Consider the following 27,675-nt stretch of genomic DNA (forward strand, 5'->3'; position numbering starts at 1 on the left):
CACGGTGGCTCATACACACCTAATTATCTGAAATCCGCTAAAAAAAATGTACTTATTATAACCCAATTAATAAATTAGGTTTCAGAGCTAAAATGCACCAATGTTAACAGATATTTCCCCTTCAGATCATCAGTGTTTGTATCTCGGTCAGCTGATGAGTGGTTGGCCAATGTTGGCCCTCTTGACAGACTTCTATTTTGCATAAATATTTAGTACAAAAAAATGTATCTGCATTGTAAATCGATATTTATACAAAACAAATGTCCGTCAAGGTGAGTTGTTAGGCTAGAGGCAAAACACTTCTGCTGTCTTCAAGCAGTTTTCGCTCTGAATCCTGATTTTCTGTGAATGATTAAATTAAGCACAAATTTTTTACTGTCTATCTATTGCCAGACACCATAATCCCATTTTACTGCATTTCAAATAATTAGATGTGAAAACCTATATGGTGATAAAGATTAAAATATTTTCCAATTAAAATTGCCAATTCTGTCCAAGATCGAGATCACATTTGATGACTGCATGTTTGTATCTCAGTCACCTGATGAGTGGTTGGTTCACCTTGTGGTGTTCCATTCCTTGTTCATTTTCCTCTTTTTTCCTCAGCTTTCTGATCTTCCTCCATCATACCCTCCACATTCTCATCAACAACTGTCTAAACAACCATTCTTAGGGTTGTAGCTAGCAAAATACTGTACTGCTATTGTGTCAGTTATTATTATTGTTATTGTGTCACTGTTATTATTTTATGTACTGTGTATGTAAGTTATGTTGGTATATGTAGCCTACATACCAGAATGCTTTAGAATATCGGAATAATTGCTGGACAGTATTGGAGAATTCGGACAAAGGATGGTAATAGTCCAGGGAATGGGATGTGGGGCCGGACTTTTGTGATTCCCAGACTGGTCTCCCCCCCTGTTAGTCCGGGAAATCCAGGGTTGAGTGTACTGCCATCTAGAGGCGAATCGCGCTACTACAATCCGTTTAGGAGTCGTGATCCCTGTCCTGAAAATTTTGGATAGCACCTCATATGACTGAATCCAGTGCAGTTACCATTTTTAACATCTTATAATTCTAAAGGGATTTGGTGGTGACAGAACGTAGAATGTAAGTCCTATGATTCTAGAGTGTTTTGGCGGTGACAGAACGTAGAATAAGTCAGTGTAACAGCACTAGGCTGATATTGGAAGCATCTAGTCTACATATGGAAACACATGTGAGAGCAGTCAGTAGCTACCTATTGTGTAGTGGTGCAGAGGTGGTACTAGGTGGAGTAACTTGGCACCCATATCACCACACAGGACTTGCCAGATGTGTGATAGTCAGTGGTTGTTTTTTGTTGCTGATCAACCCCAAACTGTCTGGCCAAGCAGACCCATCAGCTACAGGCAAGCAACACTACAGGGTTGTCCCATGTAATGACCTGATGTTCGTTTGTGGCTGACAGTGCCTGACCCAAGCAGGGTGCAGGGAATACTGTGATTTGGTTCCTGGATGAATGCCACTTTTGCATCTCCTCACCCAGTTAACAGGGGCACCATAGCAGGCTCCATTTCACCCTATAGTGTGGTTGTATTGTTATCAGCTGGAGTTTTAATGGTTTCCTGGGTTATAGGAAACTGTTAGGCTTGTCACTGAGCATAGAGCCACCTGATATGGAAAGGAAAGTAATTAAAAATAACAGCAGGGGAAGGGAGAGGTAAGATGAGAGGAAGGCAGACACAGAATTAAAATTAAAAGGGGGAAGGGAGAAGTTCAGTACTACCATACATCAAGTGAGTGGATGATGGTTGCCACCACCTACTACCTTCAGTCATTGTTTAAATTATGTAATTACAATTGCTGTATGTATCTTTGTTTTTAGTAATACTTTACATTTAAGTTTTACTGGTTTCTGTATTTCCTCAGGAAGTACATATTAATCTGTTGATTCCAGGCCAGTGACCTCTAAAAGTATTACTTAGTTGCATTGATGTAACATTAAGTACTTGTCCACTGGATACTCTACTGTTGTGTATGTAATGAAGTGATTTGTGATTCAGTTGTGTGGTGAGAGAACAGCTGGACACGCACAAGGCAGCTTGCAGTCAGTTCATCAGAGGAGCTGATGTGGACTCTGCAGACCCCAGCTAAAAGGTAATGATTGTGCCAAGACTCAAATCTTCATGTTGATGATTCTGGCTCTGCCTTTATAAAGTGTTGTACTGTAAACCATTGTTTTGCATGGCTAATGTATTACCAGGTTATATCGTGCATTGTGGAAATGGAATCTGCACAAAAAGAAGCTTAAGAATCTCCTTGTTTTGGTATTGGGGAGAAGTGAATCATAAATTTTCCCAAAGGTCCCTCTTTTGGCTCTTTAAAAAGTTTCTCTCTCTCTCTCTCTCTCCTATACAGGAATGTTTACAGTAGTGTGGCTTACTGTCAAACTGCCCTTATTGATGGTATCCATGTCTCTGATGCACAATAATGAGGTGGCAGGAAATTTAGAATACATTCCAAAAATAATATAGCAGTTACTTGATGATTACTCATGGAAGGAATGTCACATTTTAAGGGTTGAAGATGTATTGATGATGAATGTCAGAGTAAAGTGATATTAAATGTTAAATAAATTGTATTTTTTGTTTATAACAGTTCATGTTGTACACAGAGATTTACAAACCAGCCCTTAATAAGACAAAGACACAGTATTTTTTCTTTATCTATCTATCTATTGCCAGACGCCTCAATCCCGTTTGGGGTGGCCACAAACAGATTGCCTCCAAGTCGCCCTGTCCCCCTCCATTTCACTGCCCTGCTCCCAACTCACACCCCCCTCTCTCATATACCTCTCCACCCCATCCCTCCATCTCATCCTCGGCCTCCCCCTCCCTCCTCCCCCCTCCACCTCACTCACATACACTCTCTTCGTCAGTCTTTCACCCTCCATCCTCTCCACATGGCCAAACCACCTCAGTGTGTTCCTCATAACACTTCCTATCACATCCACATCCACACCACAACGCTCCTTTATATCCTCATTCGTCAGCCTGTCTCTCCATGTGACTCCACAGGCTCCTCTTAAATAACTCATTTCCACGGCTCTCACTCTTGACTTGTGTCCTTCCAACAACGTCCAAGCTTCACTTCCGTACGTTAGAGTTGGTATCACAATACTGTCATGTAGTAACTTTTTCACTTCCATGCTCACTTCCCTGTTTCTTATCACTGCTTTCAGAGAACCAGCAACCTTTCTTCCCTTTTAAGGACTTCACCCTCCAAACCTCCATCCTTACTCGTCACACTACCCAAGTACTTAAACGTACTCACATTTTCCAATTCCTCACCATCCAACCACGTTGTACATTCACTGACTTCACCTCTCTCAAAGACCATTACTTTACTCTTCCCTACATTCAACCTTTAAATTCCATTTCTTACACACTCTCCCAAACTCATCCACCAAGCCCTGCAGCTCCCCTTCGTCTTCATTCAACAACACAGTATCATCTGCAAACAACAGTACAGGGAGTTTCCAAACACTATCCTCTCTCACCAGGGCCACTCCAACATCCACTACCCTACCTTGTACCTCTTTTATTACCCCATCCATGTACAGATTGAACATCCATGGAGACATGACACATCCCTGTTTCAACCCAACTTTTAAAGAGAAAAATTCACTTAGTTCACCATCCACACGCACTGCAGCCTTCGCACCATCGTACATACTCTTCACAACATTCAACAACTTCCCATCTACTCCATATATTCTTAACACTTTCCACAATCCTTGTCTATCCACCCTGTCATATGCTTTCTCCAAATCCATGAAAGCCGCATACAACTTCTTTCCCTTCTCTAGAAACTTTTCCACTAAAGATCTAAGAATGAATATCTGATCTACACAACCTCTTCCCTTCCTAAAGCCTCCCTGTTCTTCTCCAACTAATTTCTCTGTTCTTTCTCTAACTCTGTCAATAAGTATCCTACCATACACTTTTCCTATTATACTAAGAAGACAAATGCCCCGATAATTACCACACACTTCTTTTTCCCCTTTTCCTTTTGTACAAGGGAATAATTATACCTGACTTCCAATCCTCCGGGACTCTACCTTCCTCCCGGGCCAATCTGCACATCTTCCACATCCATTCTACTACTATCTCTCCCCCATGCTTCAGGATTTCACCACAGACTCCATCAATTCCTGGGGCTTTCCCCGATTTAACTTTCTTCATTGCTTCCACAACTTCTATCCTACTGATTTCTTCCTGTCTTCTCACCTCCCTTCTTCTCCCAGCCATTCCCCAGCCACTTATACTCGCATTACTTCCATCCTCTATGTTCAACAATTCCTTAAAGTGTTCTCTCCATCTGCTCACTTTTTCTTCCTTCTCCACCAGTAATCTACCATTTTTATCTTTCACTCCCCTGCTAACGTCACTTCCACCCTGTCTTACTCTTTTCACCTCTTTCCAGAACATTCTCTTACAGTCCCTCCACTTTACACTCAAATTCCTTCCAAATTCCTCATCCACTCTCTTCTTACTCTCTCTTACTAATCTTTTCACCTCTCTCTTTCTCTCTACATATAACTCTGTCTTCCGCCTCTTAACTTCTTCCGTGCCCCTATTTCTCATCCATTCATTGTATGCTTTCTTCTTTTGTGCCACAGCCTGTCTCACCTCTTCAGTCTACCACGCTGTTTCTTGCACCCCCCTCCGTCTTCTCTTCCATCCACACACCACATCACATGCTGCACATATTTCTTCTGTAAATATCCTACACACACCTTCCATGTCTCCCATCTGCTCCAATTCATATTTGCCCAGTTGTTCCTCCACTTCTCTCTTATACTCTTTAGCTTTTTTTATATACATTTTCGTGTGTTTTTTATTGCAGTGCAAATTGAATAACCATAAAAATGAATCTGATTTTTTCTTTCCCTCTCTCCACAGCATAAATGAGCTCATGCAAAAGCAGGGTTCATTGGACGGTGTTATTAAGTTGATGGAGATGCTGGTCTAAAGGCGACTGTTGTTCCAGGTTCACAGCTGGAGTTAGAGCAGTAAAGCAGTTGTAAACACTGTCGTCATCAGGGTGCTGCCTGAGTAATGGATGATAAGTATAAAACAGGACTGAGGGCACATCTTATGTTGTGTTAGCATATCCAGCAAGAGGTACCTAGCCAAAAAACTTATGGGTTATTATCTATGTAGTGTCCTGTGGAAGAGTTGTTTTTTCTCACATAGGAACTGATTTCGGATGATTTACCTGGTGTGGTATCCTTTGCAGTATCTGTTGCTGCAGAGACAGTAGGTAGCAGCTATTGAAATAAAGGAAGACGGTGGTAATATCAGTCTGAATTGACAGCTTGACTCAGCAGTGATCTGTATATTTAAAGTTACGGTTCAGAAGCATTCACGTGTTAGCAGTGTTTAATCCTTTGGCTGTGGTAGGTGATTGTGGTCGCCCTACTAATTATTCTTCATGATGCGTCAGGCGACTTCAGTCTGCAGCCAAAAAAAAAACAAATTTCCTTCCACACATCTGTTGTTTTTGTATAAATACAGTAAGTTTTTATTTCGTTTATGTGCCAAAAAAACATTGTGTATAGTGTACATATACAAGTGAAAAATCTTCCTTGAAGTAAATAATCTCGTCATTATAGCAAAATTAGAGAATAGCAAAAACTATTTTCGCATTTTGTTCTGAGAACATTACAATTTTCTTGTACATGAACGGTAAATTTTGATCTCTCTTATGTGCCAAAGAACAGTGTACATGTTTGTAGTGTGGATATACAAGTGAAAAACCTTGCTTGACATAAATCTTGTCATTATTGCAAAATTACACAATAGCAAAAATTATTATTGCATTTTTTTTTTCTCAGAGGATCACAATTTTCTCGTAGAGAAAGATGCATTTTTGACCATTATCACACACAGAAAATGGAAACTTCATGGTCATTTCCTGTTGGAAAAGTAACAACAAAGTTATAATTAGCACATTCATTTTCTAAGAATTTAGGCTGTGTAATGATAGGTTGCAGCCAAAGGGTTGAAGGAAGAATAGTCTTTGTTGAAATTTTATCCATTTTATGTAATTACAATTATTATCCAGTAATAGTGATGAATTTTTGACAGTTATTGTTCATTGTAATGGAAGCAGCTGATGACTGAGCATTGGTACAGTAAAGGTAAGTCATCCTGTTGGTGGTAGACAGTAAGATTAACACCAAGGTAGAGTATCTGAAGTATAATGGAAGTTGAGAGAGGTGGAAAGAATGATATAATGGAGGTGGTAAAGGAAGAATCAGATGTACAGTCAGAGTGTGAGGTGGGTGACAAAATACTGGAGGTGGTAAAGGAAGAACCAGATGTACAGTTAGAATGTGAGGTGGGTGACAAAATACTGGAGGTGGTAAAGGAAGAACCAGATGTACAGTTAGAATGTGAGGTGGGTGACAAAATAATGGAGGTGGTAAAGGAAGAACCAGATGTACAGTTAGAATGTGAGGTGGGTGACAAAATATTGGAGGTGGTAAAGGAAGACCTAGATGTACAGTTAGAATGTGAGGTGGGTGACAAAATGTTCCTCAGTGACAATGAGACTGTCCTGGACACAGTGTCCTCAGCTGAAGTTAAGCAGTGTAGATGTTTAGAGAGTGGTAAAGCATTTGCTTTTAAGAACAGTCTTATCCAGCATGCAGTTGTTCATTCAAGAGTGAAGAATTTCAAGTGTGATGAATGTGGTAAACAATTTACAGATAAGAGTAATCTCACTAAACATCTATTAATTCATTCAGGAGTGAAGATTTTCAAGTGTGATGAATGTGGTAAACTATTTGCACAGAAAAGTGATCTCACTAAACACCTATTAATTCATTCAGGAGTGAAGAATTTCAAGTGTGATGAATGTGGTAAACTATTTGCACAGAAGGGTGTTCTCACTAAACACCTATTAATTCATTCAGGAGTGAAGAATTTCAAGTGTGATGAATGTGGTAAACTATTTGCACAGAACCGTGATCTCACTCATCACTTATTAATTCATTCAGGAGTGAAGAATTTCAAGTGTGATGAATGTGGTAGACGATTTGCACAGAAAAGTGATCTCACTAGACACCTATTAATTCATTCAGGAGTGAAGAATTTCAAGTGTGATGAATGTGGTGGACGATTTGCACAGAAGGGTGATCTCACTAGACACCTATTAATTCATTCAGGAGTGAAGAATTTCAAGTGTGATGAATGTGGTAAACGATTTGCACGGAAGTGTGATCTCACCAAACACCTATTAATTCATTCAGGAGTGAAGAATTTCAAGTGTGATGAATGTGGTAAACGATTTGCAAGGAAGGCTCAGCTCATTCAGCACCTATTAGTTCATTCAGGAGTGAAGAATTTCAAGTGTGATGAATGTGGTAAACTATTTACACAGAAGGGTGTTCTCACCAAACACCTATTAATTCATTCAGGAGTGAAGAATTTCAAGTGTGATGAATGTGGTAAACGATTTGCAAGGAAGGGTGTTCTCACTCAACACCTATTATTTCATTCAGGAGTGAAGAATTTCAAGTGTGATGAATGTGGTAAACTATTTGCACAGAAGAGTGTTCTCACTCAACACCTATTAATTCATTCAGGAGTGAAGAATTTCAAGTGTGATGAATGTGGTAAACGATTTGCACAGAAGGTTCATCTCACCAAACACCTATTAATTCATTCAGGAGTGAAGAATTTCAAGTGTGATGAATGTGGTAAACGATTTGCAAGGAAGGTTTATCTCATTCAGCACCTATTAGTTCATTCAGGAGTGAAGAATTTCAAGTGTGATGAATGTGGTAAACTATTTACACAGAAGAGTGTTCTCACCAAACACCTATTAATTCATTCAGGAGTGAAGAATTTCAAGTGTGATGAATGTGGTAAACGATTTGCAAGGAAGGGTGTTCTCACTCAACACCTATTAATTCATTCAGGAGTGAAGAATTTCAAGTGTGATGAATGTGGTAGACGATTTGCACAGAAGGGTGATCTCACCAAACACCTATTAATTCATGCAGGAGTGAAGAATTTCAAGTGTGATGAATGTGGTAGACGATTTGCACAGAAGGGTGATCTCACCAAACACTTATTAATTCATTCAGGAGTGAAGAATTTCAAGTGTGGTGAGTGTGGTAAACAGTTTGGTCTGAAAAGCAATCTCACCAAACACCTATTAAATCATTGTAAAGGGAAGAGTTTCTAGTGTGCTTAATGTGGTAAACAGTTGACTCAGTTGATGTCATCTGACACTGTTTAATTCATTAAGGAGTGAAGAAATTCAAGTGTGATGAATAGGGTGAACAGTATTATTATGATCTCTCCAGTGTCAGTTCAGGAGTGAAAGAATTTGAAATGTGATGACTGGAAAACTGTGTAGAAAAAATTCGTATTCACTTGGCACCTGACAGTTCATTCTAGTGTAAGAACAATTATATAGTTATGATAAATGTGGCAAAACTTGTTGAAGAAATTAGGTTTTAACCAGGCAAGGTGCCATTCACTAACAAGTGAGGGAGAAGACATGTTTTATCTCTTAGGCTGGATTTTTTTTTTTTTTTTAAATAACGACAGAGGAAGGAAAAACAAATGATTAAAAAAAAAAATAATCCATACACCAGCTTACTGGTGTCCTCTGTTCATAAAATATCTGTAACAGTCAGACTTGAACAGCTGTAGGTTTAAGTTTGGAGGGAAACATCTCCGGGAAAGTGAGTTCCAAAGAGATACAGTTCGGGGAATGAAACAATTCTGATAGGCAGAAGTTCTGCAATATGACTGAATGACATTCCAGTCATGAGCGCTACCAGATGCCCGTGTAGCACGAGGGAAGGCATGGAGAGGTGGCAACATGGATGCAACTTCGTTTGAGCATTTGCCATAAAAATCTTTGTAAAATAATGCAAGGGAGGCAACATTCCTTCGTACTTGTAGGGGAGGTAGTTTATTTGTAATGGCAGGGTTGTTAATAATTCTAACAGCGTTGTTCTGAATTTTGTGTAATTGTTTTAATGCAACCTCTCCACATCCATTCCACAAGGGTGAGCAACATTCAAGCTGAGAGCGCACGTGACTCTTATAAATTACAGCTAACTGCTCGTCTGTAATGGAAAATTTTTATAAGTGGATTGTAGAAAAAAAAAAAAAAAACTTGAGTGCATTGGTCTGTAGAGCGCCTTTAGCTACTATTGGTACTTGTGGCAGGCCACCCCTCATGTAGCATGTCATACGATCTACTGAGCCAAGACACCATTAACCATGAGTGATAAAATAATATGAAACTCTAGATACAGTAAACCCTTAATATACTGAACCTTCTATCAATGAATTTCAGTTTTAACGACCACTTTGAGTTGGCCGAACGTTCTTTTAACCCCTTAAACGCGGATCGTCGCTTTTGCGACGGTCGGCCCAAAGGACAGAACGGCGGATCGTCGCGTTTGCGATTTGAGTTAATTTTGAATAACCGCAGGCAAGCAGGCTCCAGCTGGTATTGTCTATCAGTACCACCACCCTCTAGCTACAACTAGCATACTTTACCTTTGTACTGTCTATCAGTACCACCACCCTCTAGGTACAACTAGCATACTTTACCTTTGTACTGTCTATCAGTACCACCACCCTCTAGGTACAACTAGCATACTTTACCTTTGTACTACTGACCTCAGTTGTTGCCAAATATCGCTTTTTCCCCCTGTCCCCCCCCCCCCCACCACCACGGCCCGGCCAGCCTGGCTGTGATACATGGCAGCGCTCTGAGCGCTCAGAACTGTAAATCTGCGATCTCCTCTCACAAGCAGTTTATGCTACTAGGAAACGCTTGTTTCCCCAGTTGTAACACTAGCTTTTTTTCTCACGGTTTGCCCCTGTTTAGCGTCAGTTTACTGCAGGCTTTCAAAGTGAGATTATGGCGAGTTCTAGCTCTTCCCAGTCAGTGCAAGCGGCCGATAGGAACGAGAATAAAGTGGCGGACGTAAGGCAGAATAAAAAGCGCGCCGTGGTGATCTTTTGGGAAGTAATATGAATGAAAATAATGTAGTATACATGTTTTTAGCTGTGAAAATGGAAATGTTTATTGAGTGACGGGAAGACCGCCGCCACAGTGCATGTCGGCCGTACGCTTCGTTGATTTTAGCCTTATTTTCATTGCTTATTGTACAAATACGGATTCCTAACTACCTTTACATTGTAGTATAAAATTTACTGTGACAGAATGAGGCTGTGGTAGAGGGGAAACCGGGTTGCTGGAGGTGTGAATGTGAAGTTTTGGTTACCCAACTTTGCAAGTCTCCACAAGTCCTTGGGTAGTCCACGAAGGCTCAACACCTGTCTCTGGAGGAAGCTGAATGTAAGTACTATCTGCCATACCAAGTATAATGTTCCAGGGTTAATCTCTGATTTTTGGCGAATATTTTCCTACAGGTACTCAGAGTGCGATACAACCCCGCCACTCGGGGGGGATCGACTGTACACAGCCGCGTTTAAGGGGTTAAAGAACTTTGTTTGGTACAGTAATAGAATGGAAGCGCAGGAAACACCTACCAGCATTGTGTCCCACCCCCCCCACACACACACACACACACTGTGTGTGCATTGAACACATGTTTAATATACATGCAGCTGTTCTGTACTATTTGCATTGCTATACTCTGTTAGGTAATACAGTACAATATTTACTGTAATGTAACAGCTGATATACAGTGAGTTTACCCACACTTTCCCTGTAAATACCAAACAACATATGTACAGTAGTGTATGGGCAATGTACAGTATAGTGCAGATTTGTAGTGGTTTTCAATGACTGTGCCAGTGGTGGAATGCAGTTTATGTTTAATGTACATGCAGCTGTTCTGTACTGTTTGTTTTGCTATTCTCTGATAAGTAGTATTTAATGTAACAGGTAATGTACAGTGTCAGTTTTCTTTACCAACACTTTCCATGTAAATACTGAATGACAAATGTACGTAGATTTATCTGAGGTCTATTTGCAGTCTTTCATTGCAGTGCAGTTACTCCCAGAAAGGTAAGAATAAAAACATCAGTAAGTAAATAGAGCATTTATTAAGAAAATAACCATTTAGACCTACCTGTATGTTATTGTGTATGAGTTACGGCCAAACAGTGCTGTATATTTAACAGTCTTTGTTCGGTAAAAGCCACAACGCCTGGGAAATTATTGAACAGCATGGTGTTTGGCTGTAATGTCAAGGGTCTCGTACAAATTGGTTGATTATATTGAGAGTGCACTGTATTAGGAGAGGGCTGTTCACCGTGATAGTTGTACAGGAGTACAGTGCATTCATTTAGTACATAGTAAACTGGGCAGCAAGGTACACTATATCCTACACATCTGTACACAAAAATATTGTACATGTATGTATTGTTGGTCTATGGTTAGCAGCTTACCTTTTTGTATGACATTTTATTATGAGATAATTATGTCTAAGCACATGGCAAGTGCTCCACCTTGTAGTAAGAGTAATCTTTGTTTTCACTTTACTGGGGCAGGTCTAATGGAACACAATTTTTATGGTACTTTTGCCTCCTCAAGCTTTATTTTTGTCATGGGGAGTGGGGTACTTCAATTGCAAGTTAGAGCATGAGCTGGGTGCTTAGATCACTAATGTCAAGTATCCCGTGAAAAATATTGGGCAGAAATCAAGTAAGATATGTCACCATTAATAGCATTAGTACATGATATGTTTGTGGTGTACATTTTTCACCGACAGTGTATTCTTTCACCCAAATTACCATGCACTAGGAGATGTGCAGTATAATAGGAACACCTTACATCCAGCTAAATGCATGATAATATGAAGGCATATAAACAGAGGGTATGATGGAACTTGGCAGAAGGGCAAGATATGATAAAGTTTCAATAGCTGTGAAAGAAAAAGACCTGGGAATCTGTTGAAAGTATTTTCATTCATTCATCATCTAATCTTGTGTTACCCCATGAGGAGCGTAGGAGTGCAGGGCTAGGCACGTTGGTCCTGACATTTAACCCGCCCCATCCTGGCAGATTTTTAATCAAAGACTTCCCCCAATCCCAGCAGATTTTCAATTTTTTTTATTGTTTTTTAATAAAACCTCCGCTTATTATGAGAAACATTGAAAATTCAAAGAGAAATCGCTCACCTGAGATTTAACCCCTAACAGGCGGGCGACGTTATGTAACGTCCGTGCGTGAGGAGGCGGGTGACGTTACGTAACGTCCAGCCATTTTCCATCCTAATTTATTGGTGAAATTGGGTGATGAGGCATCCTTGTCACCTATTGTCCTGCCCTCAACTCTCCCAAACCTTGAAACAAGTAAAATAGAATATCTCTGTCTGTCTGTCTCTCTCTCTCTCTCTCTCTCTCTCTCTCTCTCTCTCTCTCTCTCTCTCTCTCTCTCTCTCTCTCTCTCTCTCTCTCTCTCCTCCCTCTCTCTCTCTCTCTCTCTCTCTCTCTCTCTCTCTCTTTCTCTCTCTCTAGCTCTCTCTATATGTATAAGTTGTAGTGTTACATTTGTTCAAGTAAAATAGTATATACGTATGTAAGTTATATTGTTGTAAGTGTTCAAAAAAAATAGAAAACACATACATAAGCTTTTGAAGACAATGAATAGTGTAAAGAAAGCATAAATGATAAATATAGTGTTCAGTGGTGAAGAAAAAGCAAATGAATGAATAGTTTGCTAGCCTCCCCCCAGGCGCGCCTGGTGATTAGCTGCCTGCCCGCTCTTCTCCCTCACTCCCCTCCTCCTCCCACAGCCAGCAGAGATGTATTACTGCGCATGTAACACCTCTTGTCTTCGTTTTTTATTCATTTTCATCGAATTATGCATGTTTATGCTTATTCCTTGATACTTTATTTTTCTGAAAATATGCTGCTCCACACGGTGGTATACTTGATAAGATGCCCACCCATAGGGGGTTAAAATGCTGATACAGGTAAAAATACCCTTTCCTCACTGTGTTTTCTATGGGGCCTGGCTCCAGAGAAAACATATTCTATGGGAGGGGTAACTATTTCAAACCACTCATAAATGGTATTTATTTATTTATGAGGTAGGAATTTATATGTAGTACAAGAGTTTATTGCATTTCACACTAATATAGGCGATATAAGCATTGTTTCACTCACCAAACACATTGACATACCGCACCTTTTTTGGTGACTTTACATGATCATCACTTCTTCCTCTAATAATACATAAACTTTGTCCTCCACATTGTCATCGATTGGGAAATCACTTTGGCCTTGAATTTTGTACCTTGGTGCGACGTGTCTTTACTAGCCAGGTCACTGGTAACAGGTGAGTTGCCGAGACATTGGCGTGCCGGGGGGAGGGAGGTCATGCGGGGTAAGGCATTGCCCCTGCCTGGCATAGGGTAGAGGAAGGTGTCCCATGTATACGTATCATAAATCATGTGGGAAATTTGTAAAATGTGCAAATGACAGACCTTACAATTGCGGCGCGTTTATAAACATCAACGGGAGTCACAGTGACAAAATGTTTGGACGTATATATACGTCAATGGGACGCGGCAGGTTAAGATGAGAGTGACCAGCCTCACTCATCCCTGAATGGCATTATGTGAGCAATAAACTCAACCATCCCATGGATAAAAACCTGCACAGGCCCAATCTGATTGGAGCGCCTTAATTACCCACTATACCACCAGGCACCATAATTTGGTTATATGGTTACCACCCAGCATAGTAAATGGTTTCCTGGTGTATAGGAAACCATTTGTCCTGTCACTTAGTGTAGAGTCTCCCATGGACAGAAGGAAGTGGCATTGAAAGTAAACCAAGTGGTTTTTGAGGTTGGATGTGATGATCATTTGTGATGGCTGGATGCCACCAATTGGTGGTGGGTGGGAGCACTCACCATCCACTCACTCGATGTACTTCTGCTGTGGGTGTCTGCCCTTTCCTCCCTTCCTCTTCTGATTTTCTTTTCTTCATTCTTTCCTCTTCATTCTGCCTATGGGTGACTCTACACTGAGCGACAAGCCAAATGGCTCCTGTACTCCAGGAAGCCATTTACTATGCTAGGTGGTAACCAAATAACCAAATTATTGTACATGGTGGTTTAGTGGGTAATTTAGGTGCTCCAATTGGATTGAGCCGGTGCAGGTTTATATCCAATGGGTGGTTGGGATTTATTGCTCACATAATGCCATGTGGGGATGAGTGAGGCTGGTCACTCATTTTAAATGTCAGGACCAACTTGCCTAGCCCCAGGTTTCTACAGTCCTCATGGGGCAACAAAAGATTGGATGATGGATGGATGGATGATGTCACCAATAGGTATTCAGAGTGTGATCTACTATGACACAAGATGTGCTGTGCCCATATTATGATGGGACAGTCATTCACAATGGCATGGCATCACAAACAGGAATTCAGATTGTGATTTAAAAGATAGTGCCCATGTTAAGACAGGACAGTCCGTCATAATGGCTTGGTGTCAACTAATTATGCCCAGTCAAGAGGTGACTTGCAGGGGTAGATTAATCACTAGGCTGAATACCTTACAGCCATGGCCCCCAACATTGAAAAAAAAAAAAAAAAAAAAATCAAATGATAAATGATGTAACTACAGTGACTGGCATCACACAAGACCTCATGATGGGGGCCCCTTCCCTGGGTAGGAGCCCCAATATCTGGTTTAGCCAACAGCCCCCCAAAAAAGTTCATTTGTCCCTGATTACTTGTGCCTCATCCAAGGAGAGGATGTCAGGCCTCAGGACAGGGATGATAATCCCAGGATGGTGTGGGATGGGTTGACCATCTGTGTCCTGGGATGGTACCAATATGTCTGCCCTCAACAGGGTAAAATAAATCCTGGTAAAAGGATGGGCTGCAAATCTGAAGACTGGGATTGGTGGCCCAAGGTTAGGGTTGACCCAACAAAGGTGGGAAGGGTCACTGCTGTAAAGATATGGGAGGGATGCCAAAAGCTGCTAGTCCATCACAGGGCTGAAGCAATGTTTCTGCATCCATACCTGCCCAGGGACATCTCTGAGGTCTTCACAGGCCAGGAGATGGAGGGAAGTTTAGAAAACCGTCCCAGGGTAGCAGTGGCCAAGCATTGCAAAAATGAGACAGTGGTATCCACCCCATGTTTAACCCTTTCAGGTCTCCTGGCCACGATCATGGCTGTATCAGTACAAGTCTCCTGGCCATGATTGTGGCTGTGTCATTACAAGTCTCCTGACCACAATTGTGGTTGTATCAGTACAAGTCTCCTGGCCACAATTGTGGCTGTATCAGTACAAGTCTCCTGGCCACAATTGTGGCTGTATCAGTACAAGTCTCCTGGCCACAATTGTGGCTGTATCAGTACAAGTCTCCTGGCCACAATTGTGGCTGTATCAGTACAAGTCTCCTGGCCACAATTGTGGCTGTATCAGTACAAGTCTCCTGGCCACGATTGTGGTTCACCCATTTGCCTTCGACTCAAAACTGTGGCAGGCAGCTAGTGAATGTTATCAGTATTTCTCAACATTGACTCATTTCCTGGGTATTACACAATCCAGTTGAGAAGAAATAAACAAAGATTTATGATTTTAGGTTAGTAGGAGTGTTTTTCTCTCATTTTGTATACAGAAATGCACTGATTTAGGACACCACACACCACTTGCTATGCAGCTTCCCATCATTATTCCAGCTCTTGTATGGTAAGTGGAGCCCTAATATTTTGTAGACAGATGCATATTAGCTCCTTATGCATGACTGTTATGTTTCTTTCTAATTTACAAACCTTGATTTTATTTTTATTTTTTTATTTTTATTTTTTTTTTTGTCAAAAATGCGGTTTCTCAGGCTGGAACCAATTAGTGACCTGAAAAGGTTAAGCCACATGATGGTACTATCCAGCCTGTGGTTAAGCCACATGATGGTGCTATCCAGCCTGTGGTTAAGCCACATGATGGTACTATCCAGCCTGTGGTTAAGCCACATGATGGTGCTATCCAGCCTGTGGTTAAGCCACATGAGGTACTATCCAGCCTGTGGTTAAGCCACATGATGGTACTATCCAGCCTGTGGTTAAGCCACGTGATGGTACTATCCAGCCTGTGGTTAAGCCACATGATGGTACTATCCAGCCTGTGGTAAGCCACGTGATGGTGCTATCCAGCCTGTGGTTAAGCCACATGATGGTGCAATCCAGCCTGTGGTAAGCCACGTGATGGTGCTATCCAGCCTGTGGTAAGCCACATGATGGTGCTATCCAGCCTGTGGTTAAGCCACATGATGGTGCTATCCAGCCTGTGGTTAAGCCACATGATGGTGCTATCCAGCCTGTGGTTAAGCCACATGATGGTACTATCCAGCCTGTGGTTAAGCCACATGATGGTACTATCCAGCCTGTGGTAAGCCACATGATGGTACTATCCAGCCTGTGGTTAAGCCACATGATGGTGCTATCCAGCCTGTGGTTAAGCCACATGATGGTGCTATCCAGCCTGTGGTTAAGCTATAGTCACATGGAGATATGTTCAATTAACCCTTCGGCCCTCCGCCGATTGTGTCTGTGCCAGATTCAGCCTGGCGCACATACAGGTGCCTCGTGCAGCGATATTTGTACTTAATTGGCCACTGTACACTAACTTTTTATGGTAGACTAATGAATGTGGTACCATTTTAAAGCTGAATAGTTGCTCTTTATCATAGTATGGTTGAAAAAGGTAAATATGGTAGCCAAAAGGCCAATACGACAAGAAGAAGTTAGCCGAAAAGGAAAAATCACACACCCTTCCGTTGAAAAATATTTGTAAAAAAAAAAAAGTATTAGAGTTACATGAAATTTGATTGCACCATGTCAATTTACAGTAAAGTACCATTCCATTGATATATAGTTTATGGCAATTTACGTTAGTTTTCACAGAGAAAAGCGAAAGCTCTCACTGTCACACAGGCAAATATCCATGCTGGCTGATATTATTCATGTTAAAAGCGAATTTATTATGCATATCTGTCTGATATACTTGTCATTCTACAACCAAATAGTTGGAAAAGGATAAACAGGATAGTGTATTTAGAACAAGCCCGGATAGGATATGGAAAACATGCAAAAAAACCAATGTTGTTTCATATGACTCGAATTTGAGTCATCAGAATCTCAACGGTTGGATTTACGATGACTCGAAATTTCGTCTTCGGAATCTCAAAGGGTTAATAACAATCACAGGAGCAATAGCAAGAGAATGAAATTTCAGAAGATGGTCACGTGGGTAGTTCTGTCCAAACAAGAAAAAAAATATATATATTTCCCTGTGAGTGCCAGATGAATGATGGCCGTTCTCTTAAGTTTTACTAATGCAGGCATGAGTGTGGAAAAAGAAAAAAAAGAAGTGATGACCACCAACCAGGATGCTGCAAGTCTGGCTATGTTAGTGATTAAAGAAGTGGAGTATGACTAGAAAATATTTGTGGATATGTAAGTAGCTTGCCAGAAAGAGAAGTGAGAGCATTTGTTATAAAATGGTCAGAGAACTTAATTTGGATAAGCCAGAAACCATGAGGCTGTGGATATGACTTAGTAAATCCCGACAGCTTCATGTGTTGTCTTGTTTTTGGTATGATTGACAAGTAAGATACCAAAGTGGGGAAGTCTGTGTCCGTGAGTGAGCAGCAGGCTTGGATGTAAGCAATAGCTGGTCAAACGAACTTCCAGTGTATAATCCCGTCATGCTTTTCAAATTATTTGTCATTTTATCCATAATAATATTGTTATATTATGTGATGATTCAACACAAAAATGAGCATTACAATTTATGTAATGAATAGAATATTAGCAAATTAGCACATTTGACTGTAATTAAGGCCTCTTCTGTTTGTACTCATTGATAGATCGTGGGGCAGATCCTGATCTGGTTCAGATTTGAATCCAGATTTTGCCTCTCTGGTTTGTGATAACAGAACAATAGCTGCTTGTAAGGCTGATTTGGTTTTCCATAGTTCTGCATGGCCCTGTTGCCATGGATGATGATGATGATGAATTAAACTATCTATCTCTCTATCTATATCTATCTATAGCCCGACGCCCTAATCCCGCAAAGGGTGGCCGCATACAAAACGCCTCCAAGTCACTCTGTCACCCACCATTTGACTACCCTCCCCCCAACTCCCCCCTCCCTCCCTCATATACCTTTCAACTCCATCCCTTCACCTCATCCTCGGTCTACCCCTCCCTCTCCCTCCCTCCACCTCACCTACATACACCCTCTTAGTCAGTCTTCATTCTCCATTCTCTCCACATGTACAAACCACCTCAGTGTATTTCTCCTAATCTTCTCAACCACATCCACATCTACCCCACAATGTTCCTTCACTTCTTCATTCGTCAACCTGTCCCTCCACGTCACTCCACATGCTCCTCTCAAGTAACTCATTTCCACTTCTCTCACTCTTGACTTGTTCCCCTCTTGCAAGGTCCACACCTCGCTTCCATACGTCAGGGTAGGGATCACAATACCGTTATGCAGTGACTTCTTAACTTCCATACTCATCTCCCTATTTCTCATCACTGCTTTCAGTGTACCAACAACCTTCCTTCCCTGCTGTACCCCTTCACGTACTTCATCCCCCAAAGTTCCATCCTTACTCATCACACTACCGAAGTACTTGAATGCACTCACATTCTCCATATCCTCACCATCCAACCTCACTGCACACTCTGTGACTTCATTCCTCTCAAACACCATAACTTTACATTTGTTTACGTTAACTTTCAGCTTCCTCCTCCTACACACTGTCCCAAATTCTTTCACCAAACCTTGCAACTCCCATTCATCTTCACTCAACAATACTGTATCATCAGGAAACAGCAACACCGGAAGCTTCCAAATCTCACCCACATTCATAAGGGCCAGCCCCACATCCACTGCCCTACCTTGCACCTCCTTTACAACCCCATCCATATATAGATCTTAAACAGCCATGGAGACATCACACACCCCTGTTTTAGTCCCACATTGAGATCAAAGAACTCACTCATCTCACCATCCACTCGCACCGTAGCCCTAGCTCCCTCGTACATACTCTTCACAGCACTCAACAATTTCCCCTCCACTCAACATATTCTTAATACCTTCCACATACCTTGCCTATCTATTCTGTCATAAGCTTTCTCCAAGTCCATGAAGGCATCATACACTTTCCTTCCCTTCTCTAGATACTTCTCCACTAAACATCTTAGAATAAATATCTGATCTACACACCCTTTTCCCTTCCTAAATCCCCCTTGTTCTTCTCCAACTAGCTCCTCTGTCATATGCCTAACCCTATCAATGAGTATTCTACCATATATTTTACCAGTCACACTAAGAAGGCAAATACCCCTATGGTTATCACATACTTCTCTCTCCCCTTTTCCTTTGTACAGAGGAACAATGATACCTGATTTCCAGTCCTCTGGAACCCTTCCCTCTTCCCAAGCCAATCTACACAACTTCCATATCCACTCCACAACAATCTCACCCCCATACCTAAGCATTTCACCACACACTCCAATTCCTGGGGCCTTTCCCAGCTTAATCTTCTTCATCGCTTCCACTACTTCCACCCTACTGATCTCTTCCTCCCTCCTCTCATCTCTTCTTCTCCCAGCCATTCCCCAACCACTTATACTCACACTGCTCTCACTCTCTACATTCAACAAATCCTCAAAGTGCTCCTTCCATCTCCTCAATTTCTCTCTCTTCTCCACCAACAATCTATTATTCCTATCTTTCAATCCCCTATTATTTCCCCTTTCACACTGCCTTACTTTCTTTACCTCCTTCCAAAACAATTTCTTGGTCTCCCTCCATTTCACACTCAGATTCCTCCCAAACTCTTCATCCACTTTCTTCTTACTCTCCTTCACCAGTCTCTTAACCTCCCTTCTCCTGCTCACATATACCTCTCTCTTCTCTCTCTCATCTTCTCCCCTACCTCTACTTGCCAACCATTCACCATATGCCTTCTTCTTTTGTTCCACAGCTCGTTTCACCTCATCATTCCACCATGCTGTCCCTTGCACACCCTTGCATCTCCTCCTCACTCCACAAACCGCCTCACACGCTGCGCCTATCTCTTCCGTGAATATCTTACATACGTCTTCCACCCCTTCCATCTGCTCTAGCTCATACCTTCCCAATCTTTCTTCCACTATGCTCTTATACTCTGTCATTTTCTCACTATCTTGCAATTTCTCCACTCTTCTCACAGGGGCTGCTTCCTCCTGTCTTCCCCTTTGCCTCCTCAACCACTTTCTTTGCATCTTTACCTTGGCCATCACTAAGTGATGGTCCGAGACTCCATTCCCCCACCCTCTCCACACTCTTGCATCCAACACTTGTCTTCTCATTCGCTCATCCACACACACGTAGTCTATCATTGCCTTTCGTTCAACAAGTTCACCATCCATCCTCCTCATTACTCTCCATGTATACCGGTGAATCATCTTATGATGAAAGTAGGTGTTGGCTATTGCTAACCCCTTACAAGCACAGATGTCCACCAAAGCACTACCATTCCCATCTACTTCAGCTGGCACACCCCACTGACCAACCACTCCATCCACTCGTAGATTTTGCTTCTCTGATTTGTGATAACAGAACAATAGCTGGTTGTAAGGCTGATTTTACCTGTGATGGTTTTCCATAGTTCTGCATGGCCCTGTTGCCATGGATGATGATGATGATGAATTAAACTGCATGACTAATATTTTTGCTGTGTACAATTTTATGGCAGATATGAGATAAATGCCATGTATAGTATGTATGTCTGTGTGGAAGCTTGGAGGGGTAATCATCAAGGAGACACAATATCACCTTATTTTGCCCCCCCTCCCCTTCTCTCTCTCTCTCTCTCTTTTTTTTTTTTTTTTTTTTTTTTTTTAGTGCAATTTTGAATTTCAGTGGACACCATCTTGTGCACATTACAGATGGACATCATCTTAGAATATGATTTTTTCACAAATTTTCCACTCATCTTTGGTGATTTGCCCAAACCGAGCCTGGTGATTGGAACATAACCTTGTTAATTCTAGCCTGCCCATACCCTACCCAACCTAAGTTTTTGTAACCTTACTTAATTTAGCCAGACCAAACCTATTGTAACCTAACCTTTGACCATACCTAACCTAATTTTGCCTGTCCTACCTAACTTAACCTATTATAAGTTGACTCAGCTGAACGTTACAACATTTATCTTATCCTAACAAAGTTCCGTAATCTAACCTTAATAATCCTAACCTGCTGGTTGTGGCATGTATAAAATTGTGATGCCCTTATAATGCAGCACAGGAGGCTGGTCCATTTGTTCCCCTGTTGTGTAGGTGGGATTAGCTTAGTGGTTTATATGTGCAGGTGTGTGGAACATTCTAGAAATTAAGTGTTTTGCTTTAGGATTAGGCTAATGTAAGTTTGGAGATGTGAAGAACACATTCTAGAAATTAAGTGTTATGCTGTAAGATTAAGTTAATGGTTTATATCTGGAGATGAGGAACATTTTAGAAATTATATGTTGTGCCATAGGATTAGATGAGTGCTTTGTATGTGGAGTTGTGAGGAGCATTCTTGAAATTGTTATGCCATAGGATTAGGCTAAAGTTTTATGTCTGGTTATAGCAGGAACATTCAAGAAACATGGACATATCTTATCTTAGGAATTTGTTTTTGTCATTATTGTTATTATGTAACGTTGATTTGAGTGCATTATTACATGGGAAAATGTGAGTTCCCTCCCAGACTGTAGAATATCCTGTTTTGTTGTGGAGATGGAGTCACCTCGGGGGGAGGGGTTATATAAAGGGATCATTGTGCCTCCTACCGTAGTTTAGTGTGTTCACGGTAGCCGACAGAGACCAGTACAGAGTGGAGAGTAGTCAGTCAGACAATGACTGTTAATCAGTGAAAGATAAAGTAGTCACCCAGTGAACGGACAATGAATATTAGGGAGTGATGACGAAGGTAGTGTGAGAGGGAAATGTGCCACCATGTTTTGCAAGTGTACCTCAGCTGTGCCTGGAAGAAGTAAAACCCTACAATGTTCAGTGGCCTTTGATTAATGTCCTGGCTTGTGTACTCATTGTTCTTGACACATCAACAAACTCTGCAGTGCTACAAATTGGCATCAGGAGTGGGATATGTTTTGAGAGATGGAGATGCATGGACAGGTTGCCAAAACAGTGGATATATCTCTGGCAGATATGCTTGCAGTGTTAGGAGCACAGCAAGAACAAAAGAAATACTTGCAGGGTTAGGGGCAGCAAGAAGAACAAAAGAAATACTTGCAGTGTTAGGGGCAGCAAGAAGAACAAAAGAAATACTTGCAGTGTTAGGAGCACAGCAAGAACAAAAGAAATACTTGCAGGGTTAGGGGCAGCAAGAAGAACAAAAGAAATACTTGCAGTGTTAGGGGCAGCAAGAAGAACAAAAGAAACATATACTTGCAGTGTTGAGAGAACATCATGAAGAACAAAGACCTTCAACCCTGTTACACATGTCCTGACTTTATCCTCCACTATACAAGACACCTCTTGCCTCACCTGTCTTACCTGGCCACTTATTCTTTCTACCTTACTGTTTGCCACCTGTTGCTTCAGTTTCCTCATCTCCTCACACAGCTGGTGAAGGTGCTGTCAGCCCACTTATCTCCACACACAGCTGGTGAAGGTGCTGTCAGCCCACTTATCTCCACACACAGCTGGTGAAGGTGCTGTCTGCCCACTTATCTCCTCACACAGCTGGTGAAGGTGCTGTCTGCCCACTTATCTCCTCACACAGCTGGTGAAGGTGCTGTCTGCCCACTCATCTCCTCACACAGCTGGTGAAGGTGCTGTCTGCCCACTTATCTCCTCACACAGCTGGTGAAGGTCCTGTCTGCCCACTCATCTCCTCACACAGCTGGTGAAGGTGCTGTCTGCCCACTCACCGGTTCCTCTAATTTTGCATAGTGTTGTGCTTGAGCTTCTTTCTGCTCTTCTTGATATTTCTTTTGTTCTTGATAATTTTCTTTGTTCTAGATATTTACTGTGTTCTTATTGCTGTGCTCTTAGATATTTATTTTATTCTTAATTTCTTTTTTTTTTTCTTTTTGCTGTGCTTCATATTTTTATTTTTAATTTTTTAGATTCTTAATATTTCTTGGTGGTAAGTGGTGGTGACCATCATCCACTCACGTGATGTAGTGCTGCCTACTTCTTCCTTCACCTTTATCATTCTTTTTCTGTGTCAGTCCTCCTCTCTTCCTATTTCTCCCATCTTTCTTTTCACTTTTTATTATGCTTTTTTCCTTTTCAGTTGGCTTTACACTGAGTGACAAGTCTAATGGTTTCCTGTAAGCCAGGAAACCATTTACAGTGCTGGGTGGTAACTGTATGACCAACCCATATGTGTTCCCTATGTGTTAATAAGTGGGTTGGTGGAGGGTTGATGCCCCTTCCCTTAAAACAACTAAAAGACAAACGGCCACCCCTTGCGGGATCATTGCATCTGGCTATAGATCGTTTTGTTTCATTTATAAAGGCTCAAACATGCTTGTATGCATTGGCCTTGGTCATCTGATGGCAGCTTTCCGTGCTGAACAGGGTTGGCAAAATTCATTGGATAGGAAAAAAAATCCAATTACAGTATATTTAATGTTATTGTTTTGTATTCCAGCAATTCTACCCCTGTGTATATCAATCTGACATGCAATTACTCATAGATATAATATAAAGAAGGATTTAGCAAGCTTTTATTTCCATCCTTAAACATACGTGAGGTTTCATTCACTCGGGACTTATCTTGGAAAGATCATAATAACATCTCTTGTAAAATCTGCTTCCAAGAGATTAGGTGTGCTAAGCTGACTCCATACCTTCTTTACCCCTGCACAGTTGTTGACTTTATACATGGGTTTTATTTGCCCCTATGTAGAGTACAACTCTTGTGTGGGGAGGCTCACCATATACAGCTCTTCTCAATAGGGTGGAGTCAAAGGCTTTTCATCTTATCAACTCTCCCTCTCTTACTGGCTCCCTTCAACCTCTGTCTCTTCGCCGCACTGTTGCAGCTTTATCTCTTTTCTATCGCTGCTTCAATGGTCACTGCTCCCCTGAACTATCTGCTTGCATCCCTCCACCTCTATGACGGGTGTGTTAGCAACAAACTCATCCTTTTCTGTCCAACTCTTTAATGCAAGAGTTAACCATTACTCCCAGTCCTTCATTTATGCAACAGGTCAACTCTGGAACTGTCTCCCTCTGTCTGTATTTCCTACTTCCTATGATCTCCAGTCTTTCAAATGAAGTGTGTTCAGACATCTTGAAATGAATGGATCTTGAATTTGGCTCTCTTTTGTATTGTGTTTTTTTTTCTTGGAAGGAACGGTTTGCAGGCTCCTGGCCTTTGGTTCTTTCTTCTTTGCATAAAAAAAAAATACATGTAATAATGACAATACTGTAGCTGATTTAGAAAGCCAGCTTTTACCAGCCAGGTACACTTGTCTCACAGGCGCTCTGATCACTAAGTTATAGTGCAGTAAAACATGGAACACCTCTTTGACTTTTACAATGGAAAGTTTAAACATTTTAGTTGTAGGAGAGAGAGCCAGCTGCCCTGGCTACTCCCTGTATATTATCAGTGATTGTTCTCAGTAGCTATACTATAAATTTACCCTATTAATTAAATGTTTTGCATTCCATTATAATGTATACTGGTACTATTTTCTGTTAACAAGACTAGAAAAGAATTCTTTAACAAAAATATCATTAGTGTACTGAAAGGATTAATATTTGTGTCCATTTACATACTCTTATGTACCATAAATATGTTTTTGGTTAGAACATTTACTTAAAGTTTTCAGCTCACCTTACTATTTTTAATCCTGATATTAGGAATACAACTCTTCACAATGAAAAACCACAGTTGATATAAATAACAAAAAAATATATACAACCCAAGAAGAATCAAGTGGTTTATAAAAAAATAAAAACAAACCTTTTCCTTGGTTTAAACCATGTTTTGAACCATTTGGTTTAAACCGTTGGTTTAAAGTGGCCAACCATGCTGCTCGATCTCTAGCAGCCTCCCTATTCAGTCCCTTATCTGTGAGGTCACACTTTATGACATCCCAGGTGTTTTTCGGTCTGCCTCTCACAACCCTACCCACAGTGTTAACAGTTCTCACTTTTTGCATCCCATCCTCTCAAGCCCAACCCATTCCAATCTATCTCTCTTCATCACAACAACACACTCTAGTCCCATCCTTCCTCTTAACTCATCCATCATAAACGTAGCCCCCCCAGGCCTCACATTCAAGGACACATTGTACATCCACTGAACTATTGCCATATCTGGATATTGGAGCCTATGAATATCCTCTTCCTTTACTGCCCAGGTTTCTCTTCCATACAGCATTACACTCCTAACACATGCTGCATACATAGGTCCCTTCGTACAGAGGGAGAGCTCTCTCAATGTCAGGAGTGGCACCAGCTCCCTGATCTTCTTCCAACCACTCCTCCCTGTGGCTACAGAGCTGCTCCAGCCCCACTTATGGCACATAACATGTCTCTGAAATAACAGACCTCCTCCTATCACTTCAGAGATTCATCAGCAGTCCTTTCACACATAACAAATTGCACCTGCTGTCCCTGGCACACTGCACACAAAATCATTATTATCTCACAGTCTGCCTCTGATACCACTACATCTCTAATGTACCCACGATCACACACACCGCACAAGATGGAATTACTTCCCACACCATTGTCAAACCACACATGGCGACTCTCCCTCTTTGACAGTACCGCCACCATCAGTACCATTGGATACCATCACTTTTTTTTTTTTAAATCTGCTTTTACTCTTAAGCCCTTGTGCCCCGTACCATCGCTCCACTTTCTAAATCATTCCCCTGCCTCCCTTTCGTTCTCTGCAGTCAACACCAAATCATTGGCATACAACATCTCCCACGGGAGTCCAGTCTGAAGTCACGTGAGAGGGCTTCAAGTACTATGGCAAAAACAAAGGAGTCAAGACTGACCCCTGGTGCACACTAACATTCACGGAATACTCATCCCTCATCTCCATTCACCCTTACCTGGGTGCAAGCATCCACATACATGGCCATAACCACCCTAACCAGCCACTCCTCAATCCCATGCTTTCTCATTCCCACCTCACCACCTCTCTAGGGACTCAGTCAAAGGCCTTCTCCAAATCAACAAAAACAAAGTACAGATCCCTTTTCTTCCCAATATATTTTTCCTGAAGCTGTCGAACAATGGATATGGCAAATTATGGCATCAGTGGTCCCTTTGCCTGGCATAAACCCAAACTGCATCTCATGAATATTCACTCTTTCACTAATCATACCTTCTAGAACTCTCTCCATTACCGTCATTATCTGGTCCAAAAGCTTTATACCTTTATAATTTCCTCTTTCCAGGCATCACCCTTCCCCATGTACACATTTACAGTTACACTCTTCAGCCATCCATGTTAGACAACACTGTCTATCAGTCTAGTCAATCTGTTGCCAGACGCCTTAATCCTGTAAGGGGTGGCCACAAACAAACTGACTCCATGTTGGTCTGTCCCTCACCATTTCACTGCCCTCACTGCACCTCAGCTCACACACCCCTCTCTCGTACACCTCACCATTCCATCCCTTTATCTCATCCTCGGCCTCCCCCTTCCTTTCCCCCTCTCCATCTCACTGCCATTCACTCTCTTCGTTAATCTCTCGGTCTCCATCCTTACCACATGGCCAAACCACCTCAGTGTATTTCTCCTAATGCTTTCTATCACATCCACATCACAACACTCCTTCACTTCCTCATTTGTCAGTCTCTCCATATAACTCCACATGCTCCTCTCAAATAACTTATTTCCACTGCTCTCACTCTTGACCTGTGTCCTTCCAACAAGGTCCAAGCTCCACTTCTATACGTTAGAGTTGGTATCACAATAATGTCATGTAGTAACTTTTTTACTTCCATGCTCACTTCCTTGTTTCCTATCACTGCTTTCAAGAAACCAGCTACCTTTCTTCATTGTTGTACCCTTTCAGGCACTTCACCCTCTAAACTTCCATCCTTACTCATCACACTACCCAAGTACTTAAACGCACTCACATTTTCCATTTCATCATCCATCCCCACTGTAAATCCAGTGACCTCACTTCTCTCAAAGACCATAACTTTCCTCTTCCTTACATTCACCTTTAGATTCCATTTCTTACACACTCTCCCAAACTCATCCACCAAGCCTTGCTGTTCCCCTTCGCCTTCACTTAGCAACACAGTATCATCTGCAAACAACAGTACAGGGAATTTTGAAACACTACCCTCTCTCATAAGGGCCATCCAACATCCACTGCCCTACCTTGTATCTCTTTTGTAACCTCATCCATATACAGATGGGTTAATTTGTTTAAATACCATCATCATCATCATTACCGTCACTACCACTATCACTATTCCCCATTATCATCATCATCACCACCTCTTCCTCCTCCTGCACCATCACCACCATCATCATCATCATCATCATCATCACCCCTTCTGCCTCCTCCTCCATCGTCGTCATCATCATCATCATCATCATCATCATCATCATCATCACCTCTTCTGCCTCCTCCTCCATCGTCGTCATCATCATCATCA

General features: G+C 41.5%; 1 protein-coding gene across 1 annotated transcript in view; it reads left to right on the forward strand.

Moving 5' to 3' along the window:
• Positions 1-6,162: 6,162 nt before the first annotated feature.
• The window catches only part of LOC145399279 (uncharacterized), a 94,359-nt gene continuing 72,846 nt past the window's right edge, over positions 6,163-27,675 (forward strand). The window contains exons 1-3 of the mRNA XM_080271954.1: positions 6,163-6,187; positions 6,758-8,161; positions 14,757-14,835. Of these exons, the coding sequence (XP_080128080.1) occupies positions 6,163-6,187; positions 6,758-8,161; positions 14,757-14,835 (1,508 nt within the window). The remainder of the gene's footprint in view (positions 6,188-6,757; positions 8,162-14,756; positions 14,836-27,675) is intronic.

This window comes from Coenobita brevimanus, chromosome 48 (genome assembly GCF_032717465.1).
Source record: "Coenobita brevimanus isolate Jiangsu-jjx chromosome 48, ASM3271746v2, whole genome shotgun sequence".
Lineage (NCBI taxonomy): Eukaryota > Metazoa > Arthropoda > Malacostraca > Decapoda > Coenobitidae > Coenobita > Coenobita brevimanus.